The sequence below is a fragment of the Fringilla coelebs genome, assembly GCF_963513975.1.
Source record: "Fringilla coelebs genome assembly, chromosome: 23".
In the NCBI taxonomy this organism is placed as follows: Eukaryota; Metazoa; Chordata; class Aves; order Passeriformes; family Fringillidae; genus Fringilla; species Fringilla coelebs.
The window spans coordinates 1,086,673-1,102,070 of NC_140049.1; the positions used below are offsets into that span (position 1 = coordinate 1,086,673).

Consider the following 15,398-nt stretch of genomic DNA (forward strand, 5'->3'; position numbering starts at 1 on the left):
GAGTGTGAGGGACAGGGTGGCTGCTGCTGTCACACCACGGGGACACTGCTGGGGACACACTACGGGGACACTCATCCTCCTAAACCAAACCCTGCTGGCCTCTTGTCCCTGGGGCCCAGCCCTGATCAGCCTCTCCTGGCTTCCCACAGCGGCCACACGCCCCTGACTGTCACTGGCTCCAACCTGGACGTGATCCAGGAGCCGCGGATCCGCGTCAAGCACAACGGCAAGGAGTTCATCAACGTGAGTATGGGCTGGGAGCATCACCCTGCGCCCTGCACCCTGCACAGGGCACTGCTGCCAGCTGGAGCATCACCCTGCACCCCTGCACAGGGCACTGCTGCCAGGGCTGCCTGCCTGGGCAGGTCTGATGTGGCAAAAGCTGCTCTGAGAGCATTTCCTGTGTTCCCCCAAGCTGGGGGCACTGGGAAGAGGGAATTTGACACACAAAATGTGAGATTATCTCCTTCCCCTGTCTGTGTTCTTTCAGTCCGTGAGTGAGAAGCTGAGATGAACCCCCAGCTAAATGGGGACTAAGGGAGGTTCTTGTGTGTGCTACAAGTCAGAATTGAACCTCCAGGACTTCAGAAATTGTTCTGGCCAAGTAAAGCTGAAATATGTTGTTTCTATGCAGTGATCTTTGTGACTGAGTCTGTATTCTCTTGGAAAGGGCAAATCACTGAGAGGTCTTTTCCTATTCCTTTTCTCCCCCTCAAGACCTTTTTCATCTGAGCTCTTTTTAAAAAGACATCTAATTTTGTTGCTAGCACTTGCAGTTATAGTGCTACAAAAATAATTCTGAAGACACAAAATTGAGTGAAATTAAATCTTTCAGTTATGGAGGGAGGCCAAATGGTTGGGCTCTTGCTGCTTTACAAGGCAAGAGCCCCATAAATCAGTGATTTCCCTGCTTTGAGGGCTGCAGGAGCTGTGGGTGTCCTCAGCCCAGCAGGAGATGACCTTCATGTTCCCTCCTGCCCACCAGTGTCACATGATCTGTTCCCTTCCCTCGCTGGCATTTGGAATGGCCTCTAATCACCCATTTGCAGCAGGGAACTGGTATTCCCTATGGGCCTGCTTCAGAGCTAGAGAGGATGAAAGTGGAAAGAAATGGGAAAAAAGAAAGAAAAATAAGTAAGAGCTGCTGTGTGAGCCTTTAGCTCCACTGAAACACAGCTCATTTTGGGCTCACCCTCCATCTCTACCCCAGTGCCTTCATGCTGGCTGGAGGAGAAGCAAATTACCCCAAATTATGGCAGTGATGCCTCGTGGAATCAGCAAGGTTGGAAAAGACCTCTGAGACCACGGAGCATCAAGCCTGGATGAAACATTCCCAGCTAAGCATGAACCCACTGGGCTTCCCATCCACCAGAGCCTCAGGGTCCAGCTCAGGGCAGAGTGTTCCCTGCTGAAACTCCTCTTCCCCAGGTGCTCAGGGCAGTGTTCCCTGCTGTGTCCCCTTTCCCCAGGTGTGCAGGGTGATGCTCAGGGCAGTGTTCCCTGCTGTGTCCCCCTTCCCCAGATGTGCAGGGTGATGCCCAGGGCAGTGTTCCCTGCTGAAATTCCCCTTCCCCAGGTGTGGAGGGTGGTGAATGCCACAGCCCCAGCTCAGGGCAGTGTTCCCTGCTGTGTCCCCCCTCCCCAGGTGTGCAAGGTGCTGAACTCCACGGCCCTGGCGTGCCTGGCGCCGCCCCTGAGCGCCGAGTACCGCCCGGGGCTGGACGCCGTGGAGCGCCCGGACGAGTTCGGCTTCATCTTCAACAACGTCCAGTCCCTGCTGCTCTACAACGACACCAAGTTCATCTACTACCCCGACCCCACCTTCGAAATGCTGAGCTCCACCGGGGTGCTGGAGCAGAAGCCGGGCTCTCCCATCATCCTGAAGGTAAGGAGAGCCTGGCTCAGCCCGTGGGGAGCCCCCAAACCCCCGGGAGGGAGGGAGGGAGGGAGGGAGGGAGGGAGGGGTGTTCTCCTTGCTGCGGAGTTTGGGGTGCCCTGAACCGAGCCCCGCTGTCTGCACGATCTGGGAGCGATGTGGAAGCTGGAGGAACGTGCTGCATCTTTGTCGGTGCTGTGTCCCCGTGTCCCCAGGGCAGGAACCTGTGCCCGCCCGCCCCGGGAGGAGCCAAGCTCAACTACACGGTGCTGATCGGGGAGACGCCCTGCGCCGTCACCGTGTCCGAGACACAGCTGCTGTGCGAGCCCCCCACCCTCACCGGGCAGCACAAAGTGATGGTGAGGGGCTGCGTGTCCTGTCAGCATCCCCTTCCCCTCTCCTCCCCACCCCTCCTCCTCCTTCTCCAGCATCCCCTTCCCCTCTCCTCCCCACCCCTTCTTCTCCATCATCCCCTTCCCCTCTCCTCCCCACCCCTTCTCCTCCTTCTCCAGCATCCCTTCCCCTCTCCTCCCCACCCTTTTTCCTCCTCCAGCTCCCTGACTCGCTTGGATACACAATCCCCAGGAGGATTTTCCATTTTATGGGTGTCTGATTGGAAGTTTAAAATATTGATGTGGATTAGCATGGAGAGACTTTGTCCTTTCCTCAGAGTCACTCCCTTCTAGAAGGAAAAATGCCCCTCAGAGCCTTCTGGAAGGAACAAATCTCTCTGGCAGTGCCTTTGGCAGTGGGTGCCATCCTTCCTGTGGCTGAAGTTGAGAGCATTCCCAGTTTCTCCCTCCTGGAGGGGTTAATCAGCCCACAGAGACAGACCTGAGCTGCCAAGTGGGTGGAAAGGTTTTGCCTTTTCCCGAAGCTGGAGCCAGGAGCATCTGAACCCTGGAGTGGTTGGATCAACACCCTCATCCAGGAGAGCCCTCAGTGCCTCCCCCTGCCCGGGGTTTGGGCATCGCTGCTTCCTCTGCTCCTGCTGCAGACCAAGCCCCAGCTGCTGAACTGCCTGAGCAGAGCCCAAATGAGATTGTAATTGTGATTTATTTCCCTTGAAGTTCAGCATCCAAAACATATTCAGATTATCACAGCGTGACTCCCAGCAGCCCAACCTGGCTGAGAGCTGCTCACATCTGTGGCCAGGGCACATCCAAGAAAAGCCTGTCCTGGTGTCAACTCCAGGCTGTTTGCTGCACAGCTCTCACGTGGGGCTTTCTGCTCTGCCCTTGCACTCACTCTGGTTTCTTGTCAGTGGAACGATCGGGGCCTTGTTAACGTCCACGGTTTACGAAAAGGACTTGAAAGCTTATAAAATGAAAGTCAAATGGAGCCATCAGATAATAAGAACAAGGCCCAGATAGTGGAGGGCTGGCACATTTATCATCACTTGAAGCCTCCCTGTGCTCGCACAAGCAGCCCCCTCTGTGTTTGAAGGCAGTTGGGGTTTTCTGTTCCCGAGCAGAGGCGGCTCAGTGCTTCCCCAGGGATCTGCGGGGCCCGTGGCGGGCAGGATGGGCTCTGGCACAGGGGACACCCCGCTCAGCCGTGCCCTGTGCCCTGCAGGTGCGTGTTGGGGGCGTCTCCTTCTCCCCTGGCTCGGTGAGCATCGTCTCGGACAGCCTGCTGACCCTGCCCGCCATCGTCAGCATCGCGGCCGGCGGCTCCCTGCTCCTCATCATCGTCATCATCGTCCTCATCGCCTACAAGCGCAAGTCCCGCGAGAACGACCTCACCCTCAAGAGGCTGCAGATGCAGATGGACAACCTGGAGTCCCGGGTGGCCCTGGAGTGCAAGGAGGGTCAGTGCTGCTGGGGCTGGCTGTCCCTGGGGGCTGCAGCTCCATGGCGGGGCTCCCAGTTCCCCCAGTGCCCCGGGGTGTGCAGTGGGAGCTCCTTGGGGTTTGAAGGGGGTCCTTGGGGTTTTTGTGGCGTTTTGGTGGGGTTTTGGTGGTTCTTTTGTGGGTTTTTTGATGGGGTTTTTGTGGGGGTTTGGTGGTTCTTTTGTGGGTTTTTTGTGGGTTTTTTGGTGGGTTTCCTGTGGGTTTTCTGTGGGATTTTTGGGGGTTCCCATGCCTGCCCCACCGTGGGAGGCTGGCAGCCTGCAGTGTGTGAGCAGCAGACACGGCTGTGATGTGCAGAGAATGGGATTAGAGCTTGATGCTGCTCAGGCAGCCTGCCTAAATTTTGGGTGTTATTTGGAGGATCCAGAGCTGCTGCTTCCACATGAACGAGTCCTTGTCCCTTGCAAGGAGGCAGCTGAGCCCTCCTCACCCTGCAGGTGAAGGTGGATTTTTGGGGGGTGCTGCTGTTGTTTCCTACTCCTCCCACCTGGGAAGGGGCTTAATCAATCAAATTAAAATAAATAACGGCACATTTCATAGTGGAGAGAGAGAGTTGCGTTGGATTTGTTCAGCTGATTGCAAGGGTAGCCTTGAAAGCACAGGGCAAAAATTGAGATGTATTCAGGAGAAGCCACAGATTCAGCTTGGCACAGCCCAGCTGGGGTACAGAGGCTTCCTGAGCCAGCATGTCACACTTCGGAGAGGGAACAGGAGGAGACACATCCAGCTGTACAACACGGTGTTGGGAGAGGGAGAATAAATCCCTTCCTGACCCCTGCAGCAGCTCAGATTTGATCTGCATCAGATTTTATTATCTTGCCAACTGTTGATAGAGGAGGAAAACAAGAAGAAAGGAAAACAGGGGAGGCGCCAAGTTATGAAAACAGATCCTTGTTTCTCTGCGCAGCCTTTAAAGGTGTTTTAGGTGTGTGTGCACAGGTGTGAACTGCATACAAATTACCCACAGCTTTGTTCTCAGTCTCTGCTCTGAGCAGAGCCTGCTCTCCCACCCTGGGCTGCTGAGACAGAGCCTCCAGGGCTGCTGAGCTCCCTGGAACCCTTCCCTGAGCTGCCCCTCCTGCCGTGCCCACGGGGACAGCAGCCAGCCAGCCCTGCCCAAAGCCCCCTGGAGCTGAGCTCTGCCCCTTGCTCTCTCCCTGAACAGCCTTTGCAGAGCTGCAGACAGACATCAACGAGCTGACCAGCGACCTGGACCGCTCGGGCATCCCCTACCTGGACTACCGCACCTACGCCATGCGCGTGCTCTTCCCGGGCATCGAGGACCACCCGGTGCTGCGGGAGCTGGAGGTAACCCAGCCCTGCCCCGGCCCCCCAGGCTCCCCCAGCCCTCAGGGGAGGCAGCAGGAAGCCCTGCAGCACCTTGAGGGCTCCACACCAGACGGGTGTGAACCAGTTTCGTGGGATTCATGGGGTGCTACGAGTCCCCTTTTCTTTTTTACTCCCCTATGGGCTTCACCATACACGTAACTAGACGGGGAAACATGACTAAGAATATTAAAAAAATTATTACAATCTAAAAAAATCGCCTGACAAAAAATGCAACCCATCCTGTGAACCAGTTATTGGATGCCCTGGGGTCAGCAGGCTGAGCCCCGGGTTCATTTTAACTCCCAGCCTGGAGTTTTATCTCCTCCCACATCGCCGGATTCCTTTCGGCTTCTCCTCCCTGGTGTTGGTTTATTTTTATTTTATGGGGGTTTGTGTCACTCTAGGGCAGCGGCAGAGCAGGGCAGAGCAGCTGTGATGTGTTTAAAGTCCTCCAAAGTCACCTCGTGGGGCAGGGGATGGGTGAGAGCCCGGAGCATCCTGCCCGGAGCATCCTGCTGCTGTTCCCTCGCGTGTCCACAGGAGGGCAAGGAGAATGCCCAGGCATTCCAGCCTCTGAGCAAGCGCTTCCATCTCCCTGGTTTTCCCACCAGGATGTGTAAAAATATACAAAAACTTTCACTGGGAATACGGAGGAGTCGGGAATGCACAGGGGTCCATCAGTGCACCTGGCAGATGGGCCCTGCTCACCTGGGAGGGAGCCAAAAAAAGGATGGGGTTCCTAAACATCACCTCACACCTGGGGTGGGGTTGTGATGCCCGCCCTGGGACGGAGCTGCCATCCTCCCTGTGGGATGTGCAGAGTCTCAGCTCAGCTTTTCAGAGGCTGGTACTGCCCCAGTAAATCCTGAAATCCTGTTTCCTCCACACAGACCAGGGATGGATGTAGGAGGGAGGAGTCCTGGTTGCTCTGGGGCTGGATTCCTTTTCCAGGCAGGCACTCCCCGCCATTAAAGCATTAATTTGGTTTCCTTTCCTTGGCCACCAGCACCCAGCAGTTGCTGTGGTGTTGCTGAAACAGGAGGAGCCTCTCCCAGCCCATTCCTGCTCCATTTTCCAGCTCCATGCATTATGTTTGCAGTTGGACTTGCCAAAGAAACTGACACTCCAGCAAACAAATATGAATGCTTTTTTATTTTTTACTCATGAAAAACAGAATTGCAGAAGTGATAAATGTGTTGCCAATTACACAGTTGCTTAATTATGTAACGTTAGCAAAACCAATACATAACTCTCCAAGATGCTGGGTAAAGAGTTGCTCCGTGCAGTTCATCATTTTCACTTGTAATGAATTACTTGAATCCGCAACTGGCTGAAAACCTCAATTAATTTTTTACACTTGGCCCATAATAAAGCAATAGTCTAAATTAGTATTTAATTTACTTACAAGGGTGTCACTTTTTGTGCAGAACAAGCAGAACTGGGTGTCATTTCTGGGGCCATTGGGCTCCAGGTTGCTGCTCTATAGCGTGCACAGAGTGCAGCTCCCAGCCAGGGCTCAGGGCAGCTGTGCAGGGGGAGGTCTGCTCAAGATGGACCAGAAACCACATCCAGGGATGCTGAGATCCTGAGGGTGCAGATAGGGGTAAACCATCCTGATGCCCACAACGTGAGAAGGGCGTGGAACTGCTGGAGCAAGTCCAGAGGAGGCCAGAAAGTTGCTCAGGGGAGTGGAAAAGGCTGGGAGAGTTGGAAATGTTCAGTCTGGAGAAGAGGAAGTCGTGTGGAGACCCTCCAGGGTCTGAAGGGGTGACAAGAGAGCTGGAGTTGGGACTGGTTCTCAGGAACTGCAGGGACAGGAGCAGGGAGAATGGATCCAGACTGCCAGAAGGCAGAGTTAGATGGGATCTTGGGAAGAAATGGATCCCTGTGAGGGTGGGAAGGTCCTGGCACAGAGAAGCTGGGGCTGCCCCTGGATCCCTGGAAGTGTCTGAGGCCAGGGACAGTGTAAGGTGTCCCTGCCATGGCAGGGGGTGGGCTGAGTAGATTTTTAATGTCCCTTCCCACCCAAATCATTCCATAATCCTGACATCCCCCTGGTGCTGGCAGCGCTGCCCTGCTGCCCCTCGTCCCCGCCACGCTGCAGCTGACGGCCACCACTCCTCGTGCAGGTGCAGGGGAACGGGCAGCAGAGCGTGGAGAAGGCCCTGAAGCTCTTTGCCCAGCTGATCAACAACAAGGTGTTCCTGCTGACCTTCATCCGCACGCTGGAGCTGCAGCGCAGCTTCTCCATGCGCGACCGCGGCAACGTGGCCTCGCTGATCATGACGGGGCTGCAGGGCAAGCTGGAGTACGCCACCGACGTCCTCAAGCAGCTGCTCTCCGACCTCATCGAGAAGAACCTGGAGAACAAGAACCACCCCAAGCTGCTCCTGCGCAGGTGAGGCCGGGGACGGGCAGGGGATGGTGCTGAGGAGGGTTCCTCGGTGGGAAGGGCCGGCAGGGGCTGCCCGGGGAGGTGATGCGGGCTCTGGAGGGGCTGGTCATGTAGACAAGGTGGGGATTGGACACAGGTTGGATTTGATGATCTCAGAGGTCTGTTCTGACCTCAATAATTCCAGGATTCTGAGATCTGAGGGCTCTGCAGGGGCTGGTGTTGGAAGGGAATTGCTGCTCTCCATCCATTTCCTCACCTGTCTCCAGGATAGGGGCTTAGCCCGGCTCTGGGAGCTCACAGGTGGCTGGACAGGGTCTCAGACCACATCCTCTGGCTCTGCCTGGCTGGAGAGGAGCATTTGTGTGCCATAGCTGGGCCAGGAGCTCAAGATGGATTGAGCAACTCACCCAAGGCAGAGCTGGGAAGAGCCAGCAAGAAAATAGGAAAAAATGTGCATTAATGTGGGGCATAACAGTGGGCACAAGGAAAAGGCTCCCCCTGTTCTCCACGTCCTTGGGGGTCCTGCAGAGCCTGGCCTTGGCCAGTGCTGCCCCTCGGCCGTGCTGGGGCTCTGCTGGCATCACACTGGAGAGAGGGGAGGATTTCACAGCTCCAGGAAAATTTCAGGGGTCCCTGCAGCCACAATGAATATACTTGACAGGAAATTGCTTTAAATCTGGCTGTGTTTGCGGAGGCAATAACTCATCTTGGCAAAGGAAGCCGCCTTAATTTCCCCCGTGGTTTGACGAGTCACTGGGAAGGCGTCTTCTGCCTCAGCCATCAATAATGACTTTTCCTGGCGCTCCAAAAAACCCAGGCATGGTGATAAGAGCTGTGCCCCCTCCTCCCTGCACAGCCAGCAAGGAGTCAGGGCCAGGGGCTGTCTGTCCTTTGGGCTGTCTGTCCTTTGGGCTGGCTGTCCTCCACCAAGATTTACCTATTGCACAGGGAATCACAGGACTGTGCATCTGCCACCAATCTGGGCAATTTGGGCCAGTGTTTCACCGCCCTTATAAAAATTCCTGCTTTATATCTAGTCTGAATCTACTCCCTATTAGTTTAAAAGCTTTATTCCTTGTCCTGATGCTCCAGGTCTTGTTAAACCCTGGCCTGGGGACCTGTCCCAGCCCTGTGCCCAGCCCAGCCTGGAGCTCCTTGCTCTGACTTAATAAGGAGTGATCAGCCATGAAGTGAAACACTATTTTTTAAAATGTTTTGAGCTCTCTGGTGGCAGCAGTTGATAACTGACACTCAGTTCTTTCCCTCTTTCTTCCTGGCTTTCCCCTCTCTCTTCTTCCACGACTGCCCCTCGCGGGAGACAGCAAGAAAGTTGACGTTAAATCAAACAGCTGCTCTGGTTGCTGGCAACAGCAGTTTGGAGACCTACATAGAGCAGGGAGAATTAATAAAATACATATTTATTCTTTGGGTTCTCACAGCTCGTTTTGTTTAGGTTTGTTTTCTTGCCGGAGCAGCCAAGGCTGGGCGCTCTTGTCAGGCTCCTTTGGAAAATCATCTCTGGATCCTTCTGTGGTCAGCATGAGAAGGGTTTGCTCCAAGTCTAGGGATTCTCTTCTGCCCTGGCAATCTCCAGGAGGTTATTTTTTATTTCTGGAGCAGATTTTTAACAGCATCCAGAGGCTGCTGATGGCACAGAGCGGGACAGCTCAAAACCTGACAGCAGATTTGGGGCTCAGCAGATTTGGGGCTCAGCAGATTTGGGGCTCAGCAGATTTGGGCTCGGCAGATTTGGGGCTCAGCAGATTTGGGGCTCGGCAGATTTGGGGCTCAGCAGATTTGGGGCTCGGCAGATTTGGGGCTCGGCAGATTTGGAGCTCAGCAGATTTGGAGCTCAGCAGATTTGGGACTCAGCAGAGCCCTTTGTGTGTAGGAGAAAGGCCAGGCCCTGGGCTGTGAGACAGTTTCCCATTTGCAAGGCAGAGGAGGGCAGGGATGCTCCATGCAGGAATCCCAGCACCAGGGAGGGTGAGAGCTGCCCCTCTCCACCAGCACAGAGCAGTGAGGATGAGCCCAGCATTGACTCCATTGCTGGCTGTCCTCAGGACTGAGGCACTGCAGATATCTCATGGGCATCCTGTCCATCCCACCATCCCATCCCATCCCATCCCATCCCATCCCATCCCATCCCATCCATCCCATCCCATCCTCCCCTTCAGAATTCCCCACTTTCTCTGTCCCTCCACATTTCAGTGCTTCTTGCAGAGCTGCTGCCAGGCCATGAGCAGCCCACAGGGACAGGACTCAGCAGCTTCACGGGGAGGGCTAATTGGGAGACTTGCTAGTTCTTCATTTAATATTCTATTAACAAAGTAGTTTATTAAATTAATATTCCCCCTGAAGCCCTGAATGTATTATTTTCTGCGTTTTTCACCTCTTCTGTGGCTTGTGTCAGTGCCTCTCCATTTTCTAGGGCTGTTTGGAAGGGTGCTGGTGCTTCTTCTCTTTAATTGGGTGCCTGAAATATTTCAAACAGGAGGACGATGTGAGTGTCAATTTGTAGGATGAATTTTTAGGCAGTTAATCAATTCAGCTTTAAATTCTTTGGGGATCTGAAGGCATTTTCACAAATTCCTGACAGATGTTGCCATCCTAGGAGATGATGGATGATGTTACCCCAGGTCTGTTGGCCGACTGGTGTCAGTTTTTGTTTGTTGAAATCTCTACCTCCTGTTTATTTTTGATCTGCCTGCCTTTGGAATCAAGCCTTGGGCTTCTTTGGTGTGTGCCTGTAATTCCAAGCACTTGGAATGCTGTGGGGAGTCAGAGCAAGAGGCAGTCCCTCATTTAAGGGGAAGAATGGAGAAAATGGGGCTGGAGTGAGATGTGACCCTCTCCAGGTGAGGGAGGAGGTGACCTGGTTCATGGCGAGGGCAGGGGGATCAGTCTCCAGAGGGAAGGGAATTGCATTCATCCCTCTTTGCCTGCTGGAATTTGGACCAGATCCTGCTGTCCATGAGGGGAAGGAGACTGAGCCAGGCCAAGTCATGGTCACAGGGACATGGTCACAGCTGGCCAGGGCTGTGGTCACAGCTGGCCGGGGTCCTGGTGACAGCAGCTCTCCCCTGCACGGGGCTGGGGCTCCAATTTGAGACACCCGGGACCACCAGAGCCATCCATCCCATCCCATCCCATCCCATCCCATCCCACCCCACCCCAGGAAAAGGGGTTGCAGAGCTTTAAGCAGAGCCTCTGAGCCCTGCAGAGGCAGCGTTGAAAGCTGCCATTAGGAGCCATTGTATTTAAATTAGAGATAATCTCGGGCACAATGCGGGGAGAGGACACTGGGTGGGACTGGGGAGAAAGCTGCAATTTCCCTGCCATTGTCACTCGGCTGTCCCTGATTGCCAGGAGCTGCTGTAAATCCCAGTGATTTTCTGAGCCAAGCTGTAATTTGCGCCACGTGCAGGGAGCTGAGTGTCACCAGGCTGGCTGTCACCAGCCCCAGCAGGCTGGGATGGGCTGGCAGCACTGCGGGGACAGGGACAGGGACCGGGACAGGGACCGGGACAGGGACAGGGACAGGGACAGGGACAGGGACAGGGACAGGGACAGGGACAGGGGCAGTGCTGGCCCCATGCTGCTGCCCTGGGTGCAGCTCTGGGGGCTCCGTGTGTGATGTGTGCCCTCCTGCCTCCCCAGGACCGAGTCTGTGGCCGAGAAGATGCTGACCAACTGGTTTGCCTTCCTGCTCCACAGGTTCCTCAAGGTAAGGAGAGGTGGAGCAGGGACCCTGCTCTGCTGTCTCACCCTCCAGCCACCCTTGGCTGTCTCACTCTTCCATCAGGCTCCTAGAGATGGAGTAAAGGGAAGGAGAGGTGGAAATTTGCTCCGTGCTCACAGCCCTGCCCAGCCTCAGGTCTCCCACAGTAATTCCCACTAAAGGAGGTTTTTACACCTCTTGGGTACTTGAGGGAAATTCTCACATCTTCATTCCTCAGCTTCCGTAGTTTTTAACTTCATTTGTGGCTTTGGAAGCCCCGCTGAATTTGCTCCAGGGGAGTGGGCAGTGAGATGGAGATCTCAAATTGCATTTTTTACAGCCATATAGGCTCAGGAGGGATTTCCCCTGCCAAAGCCAACACAGCCGTGGAGCAGTGGGGCTCGGGGCTTTGGCTGAGCTCCCCAGGAGCTGCACATGTGCTCAGGACCGAGCCAGCGGGGCTGAGCCTGTGCTGGGGAGAATCCAAACGGGGCTGGCCCAGGAGGAGAGGCACCTTCCCCCTGGGTGAGCTTCGTGTCCTCCCTGTGCAGGAGTGTGCTGGAGAGCCCCTGTTCATGCTGTACTGTGCCATCAAGCAGCAGATGGAGAAGGGCCCCATCGATGCCATCACGGGGGAGGCGCGGTACTCCCTGAGCGAGGACAAGCTCATCCGGCAGCAGATCGAGTACAAGACGCTGGTGAGTGACACACCCTGCCTGCCCTGCCTGAGCTGGGAGTGGGGCTGGGCAGTGAGGAGTGTCCCAGCCAGGTGTGGCCCCAGGTCACAGGTGTGCTAGGGAAATTAATCCACAAGCACCAGAGGTTTATGTCCAAAAAGGAGACAGAGGAGCCTTTTTACTTTATTCCAATAAATGGAGAGGTCATGGGGCATCCCCTGGGACCTCTCAGATTTTTGGAGGACCCAGCCTCCCTTTTTATCCCAATTTCCCACATTTCCCTCCTCTCTTTCTCCATACCTGAGGTACTTGAGAAGTTCAGACTCCCCAGAACACCTGACACCAGAGATCCCCCTCTAATGCACAACCCTCCCTTTTCATTTTTAATTCTTACTGAATTTAGAGGTCCCCCCCCATTGTTTCTTTCATCTCTCAATGTCTAATTTCATTTCTCAGCAAACCCAAAGTTTATTTGTAAAAGCAAATATCTTTTTCCATTCATCACTCAGTGGAATCCTTCCCATTGTTTTTTTTCTCTCCCAGTGCTGGTTTTATCTCCCAGCAGCCCCACAGCTTGTTTGGAAAGACAAATCCCCTGTTCCTCTCAGGTGTGAGGGGAGTGTTTTATCTCCCTGTGCTCTGGGCACTGCCCTCCTGCAGCCAGTGAAACTGGACATCCAGGGCTCCTCTCAGCAATAATGGTATAAATATCACAGATGCAACAGCAGGGATGCATTTGGGGCTGCACTGGGGGGTTTTATGGGAAGAGGCTGCTGTGACACGTGGCTACAGCTCTCCTTCAGAGCACGGCGTGGTTCTCCTCTTGCAGATCCTGAACTGTGTGAACCCAGACAACGAGAACAGCCCAGAGATCCCTGTGAAGGTGCTGAACTGCGACACCATCACCCAGGTCAAGGAGAAGATCCTGGATGCTGTGTACAAGAACGTCCCCTACTCCCAGAGACCCAGGGCTGTGGACATGGATTTGGGTAGGAGGGGGTGCTCAGAGGGGCTGGGGGTGGCTCAGAGGGGCTGGCAGGGCTCTGACCGTGCCTCTCCCTGTCCCAGAGTGGCGGCAGGGCCGGATTGCCCGCGTGGTGCTGCAGGACGAGGACATCACCACCAAGATCGAGGGGGACTGGAAGCGCCTGAACACCCTGGTGCACTACCAGGTGAGGGAGCAGCTGCCAGCAGGGAAAGGAGCAGCAGGAGCCCCATTCCCAGTGCCTCGTGTGCCCAGGCAGACAGGGAGGGCACGTCTGGCTGATAAACCAGAAGGGTTCCATGTGCTTCGGCATTAGGGGGGAAAGCAACCTTGACACGGAGCTCAAAGGAAGCAGCAGAGTTGAAAATTGGCTAAATTAAACCTGCCAGCCATGGGAGGGAGGCAGGGGGAGCAGGGCAGGGGCTGAGCTGGCACTGCAGGGGATGAGGGGTCTGGGGAGGGCAGCAGGGGGGGCTCAGGGCTGCATCTGGGGTCTGGGACAGCCTGGAGTGAAGCAGGGGGGGCACAAAGTCAGAGGGAAGCGGAGCCAGGCAGTGAAACACTCAGACAGGGGGGGTGAGAAGGCCTAAGAAATTCCTGCCATCTTTATCTTCTGGAGAGGGCAGAGTCTGTTGGAAAGGGCTCCTCACAGTGTGAAAGGTGGGAAGAGAGGGAGCTGAGGAAGGTTTGGTTTGAGGGAATCAGAGAAGAAGATGGGAAGAGAGGCAAGGAGGGGGCTGAGGCAGGTTTGGCTGCAGGGAATCAAAGGCTTTCCCTCCCAGCCTGTCTGCAGCACAGGATAAGTGCATTAATTGGGACTGTAACCTACTCCTGTCCATCACCACCTCCCCAGAAGTGTTTAGTGTTTAATCTGGCATCTCTCCCTGTTTATCCAGCATCTCCAGTCCATCAGCCTGACTCACGCTGCGGGACTTGAATGGGAGCCAGTATTGACAGGAGCCCTGCAATCGGGGAGCCAGGCAGGAGAGTGCCATCAATATGCACAGTGCATGTTAAAAAGCACCTCCAGGGTCAACTTTTCCAAGCAGCCCCCAGGATTTAAACACAGATTACCGTAAAATGTCAGAGGAGTTGCTAGATTAATTCCATTGTTCCTAAAAATCTGTTTTACCTGACAGTTGCAAGGGATTAACCAACATGCAGGGAAGCAGCGAGACTTTATTATGCCTTGATCTTTAAAAGTCATCGTGAGGAAGTCACAAGTGAAAGCTGTGCTTGTCTGATGTGTGCTGGATGCTGGGGGAGGGAGCACTTTTGTTCCAGAGCCTGTGGGAAAACCTGAGCCAAAAGCTTCCCCTTAAAATAAACAAAATCCTCGCAGCACTCGAGGCGCTGCAGCTCTTGCTGCCATTTGAATGTCAGGTTTGCTCTGGAAGAAAGGAGGAGCTGGCAGCCAGACATCCAGCCAGGTAGGGACACGAGCCCCAGCTCTGCTCAGCCCAACAGAGCTGTCTCAGGCATTAAAGAGAAGCCAAATTCTTTTCACTGCAGCAGAAATCCTGTCAAGGCGAGGCCAGTTTGGGTTTTTTTTTCTGTTGGAGTAGAAGTTTTTATTAGGTATCAAAAATACAGATGTTCCAGGACTGCACAGTAAAACAGATACCTGGGTGAAGTCCCAGCTTTAGGAGGGTGTAAAATCACTGGAGTTCCACGTGCTCTCACCGTTTAACAGCAGTGTGACACAGGAGCCAGGTGTGGTTCAAACCATTAAATTAAACGTGGATTTCCAGAGAAGTAGTAAAGATGATTCCTAGATATCTAGGAAAGAAGTGAAAGCTGCTTTGCAAAGCCTTGCCCACCTTTTATTCAGAGCTGTTTTGTCTTTACCCTGCTCTGAAGGCAGGGAGACCCCTGGGTTTGCAGATGGTGCTGGGGGATGCTCAGCCCAGCCCCCAGGTGTGCCCCTGGACAGGTGCTGCACCTGGGAGGCTGCAGGACCCTGCTAGTGCTCAACTCCTGCTCCTGATCCCCAGGATCCATTCCCCACAGCCCCATTCCTGCAGCTCCAGGCCTCCAAAGCACCCTCCTCCTCCTCCTCACTGTGCCCCAAGGGTGGTTATTTAATCCCAAGGGTTTCCCAGCTCCAAACCTGGATGCTGGGTTTTGTTGCTTTTGTTTTCTACATTAGAATCACAAAAATACAATAACTGATCAAATGCATTTTTCATGGGAAGCCTTCACATACAAAACCCAAATTGGAATTGAAGAGAAATGTTCACCTCTCTAATAGTTTTGAACCACTTTATGAAATTATAGAGAGAACTGTGCACCTCCTGCTTATTTCTTCATTTATAAAAATAGATGTGTAGCTTAAATAAGTGTAATTCTTTGTTAAATTCTCTGGAGCTGTTACACATGGCAGGGAATTGTATTACATTTGTGTCATATCCTTTTGGTTTCATGGCTATTAAACTCCATGGGAGAGTCCTACCCCGTGTGGTTTCACTCAGGAAAAATGAAACCCTGAATTTCATACGGAATGATTTACCGTGGCTCACGCAGGGTTAACTCAGAGGCAGCAGAGCATGAATACCTGTCAGCC

At 54.1% G+C, this 15,398-nt stretch overlaps 1 protein-coding gene across 1 annotated transcript in view; it reads left to right on the plus strand.

Moving 5' to 3' along the window:
• PLXNA2 (plexin A2) overlaps positions 1–15,398 on the plus strand; it is a 120,484-nt gene that overhangs the window by 95,762 nt on the left and 9,324 nt on the right. The window contains exons 17-26 of the mRNA XM_084220755.1: positions 150–243; positions 1,646–1,885; positions 2,092–2,235; positions 3,452–3,686; positions 4,894–5,036; positions 7,187–7,455; positions 11,113–11,179; positions 11,725–11,871; positions 12,680–12,839; positions 12,919–13,022. Coding sequence (XP_084076881.1) covers positions 150–243; positions 1,646–1,885; positions 2,092–2,235; positions 3,452–3,686; positions 4,894–5,036; positions 7,187–7,455; positions 11,113–11,179; positions 11,725–11,871; positions 12,680–12,839; positions 12,919–13,022 — 1,603 coding nt within the window. The remainder of the gene's footprint in view (positions 1–149; positions 244–1,645; positions 1,886–2,091; positions 2,236–3,451; positions 3,687–4,893; positions 5,037–7,186; positions 7,456–11,112; positions 11,180–11,724; positions 11,872–12,679; positions 12,840–12,918; positions 13,023–15,398) is intronic.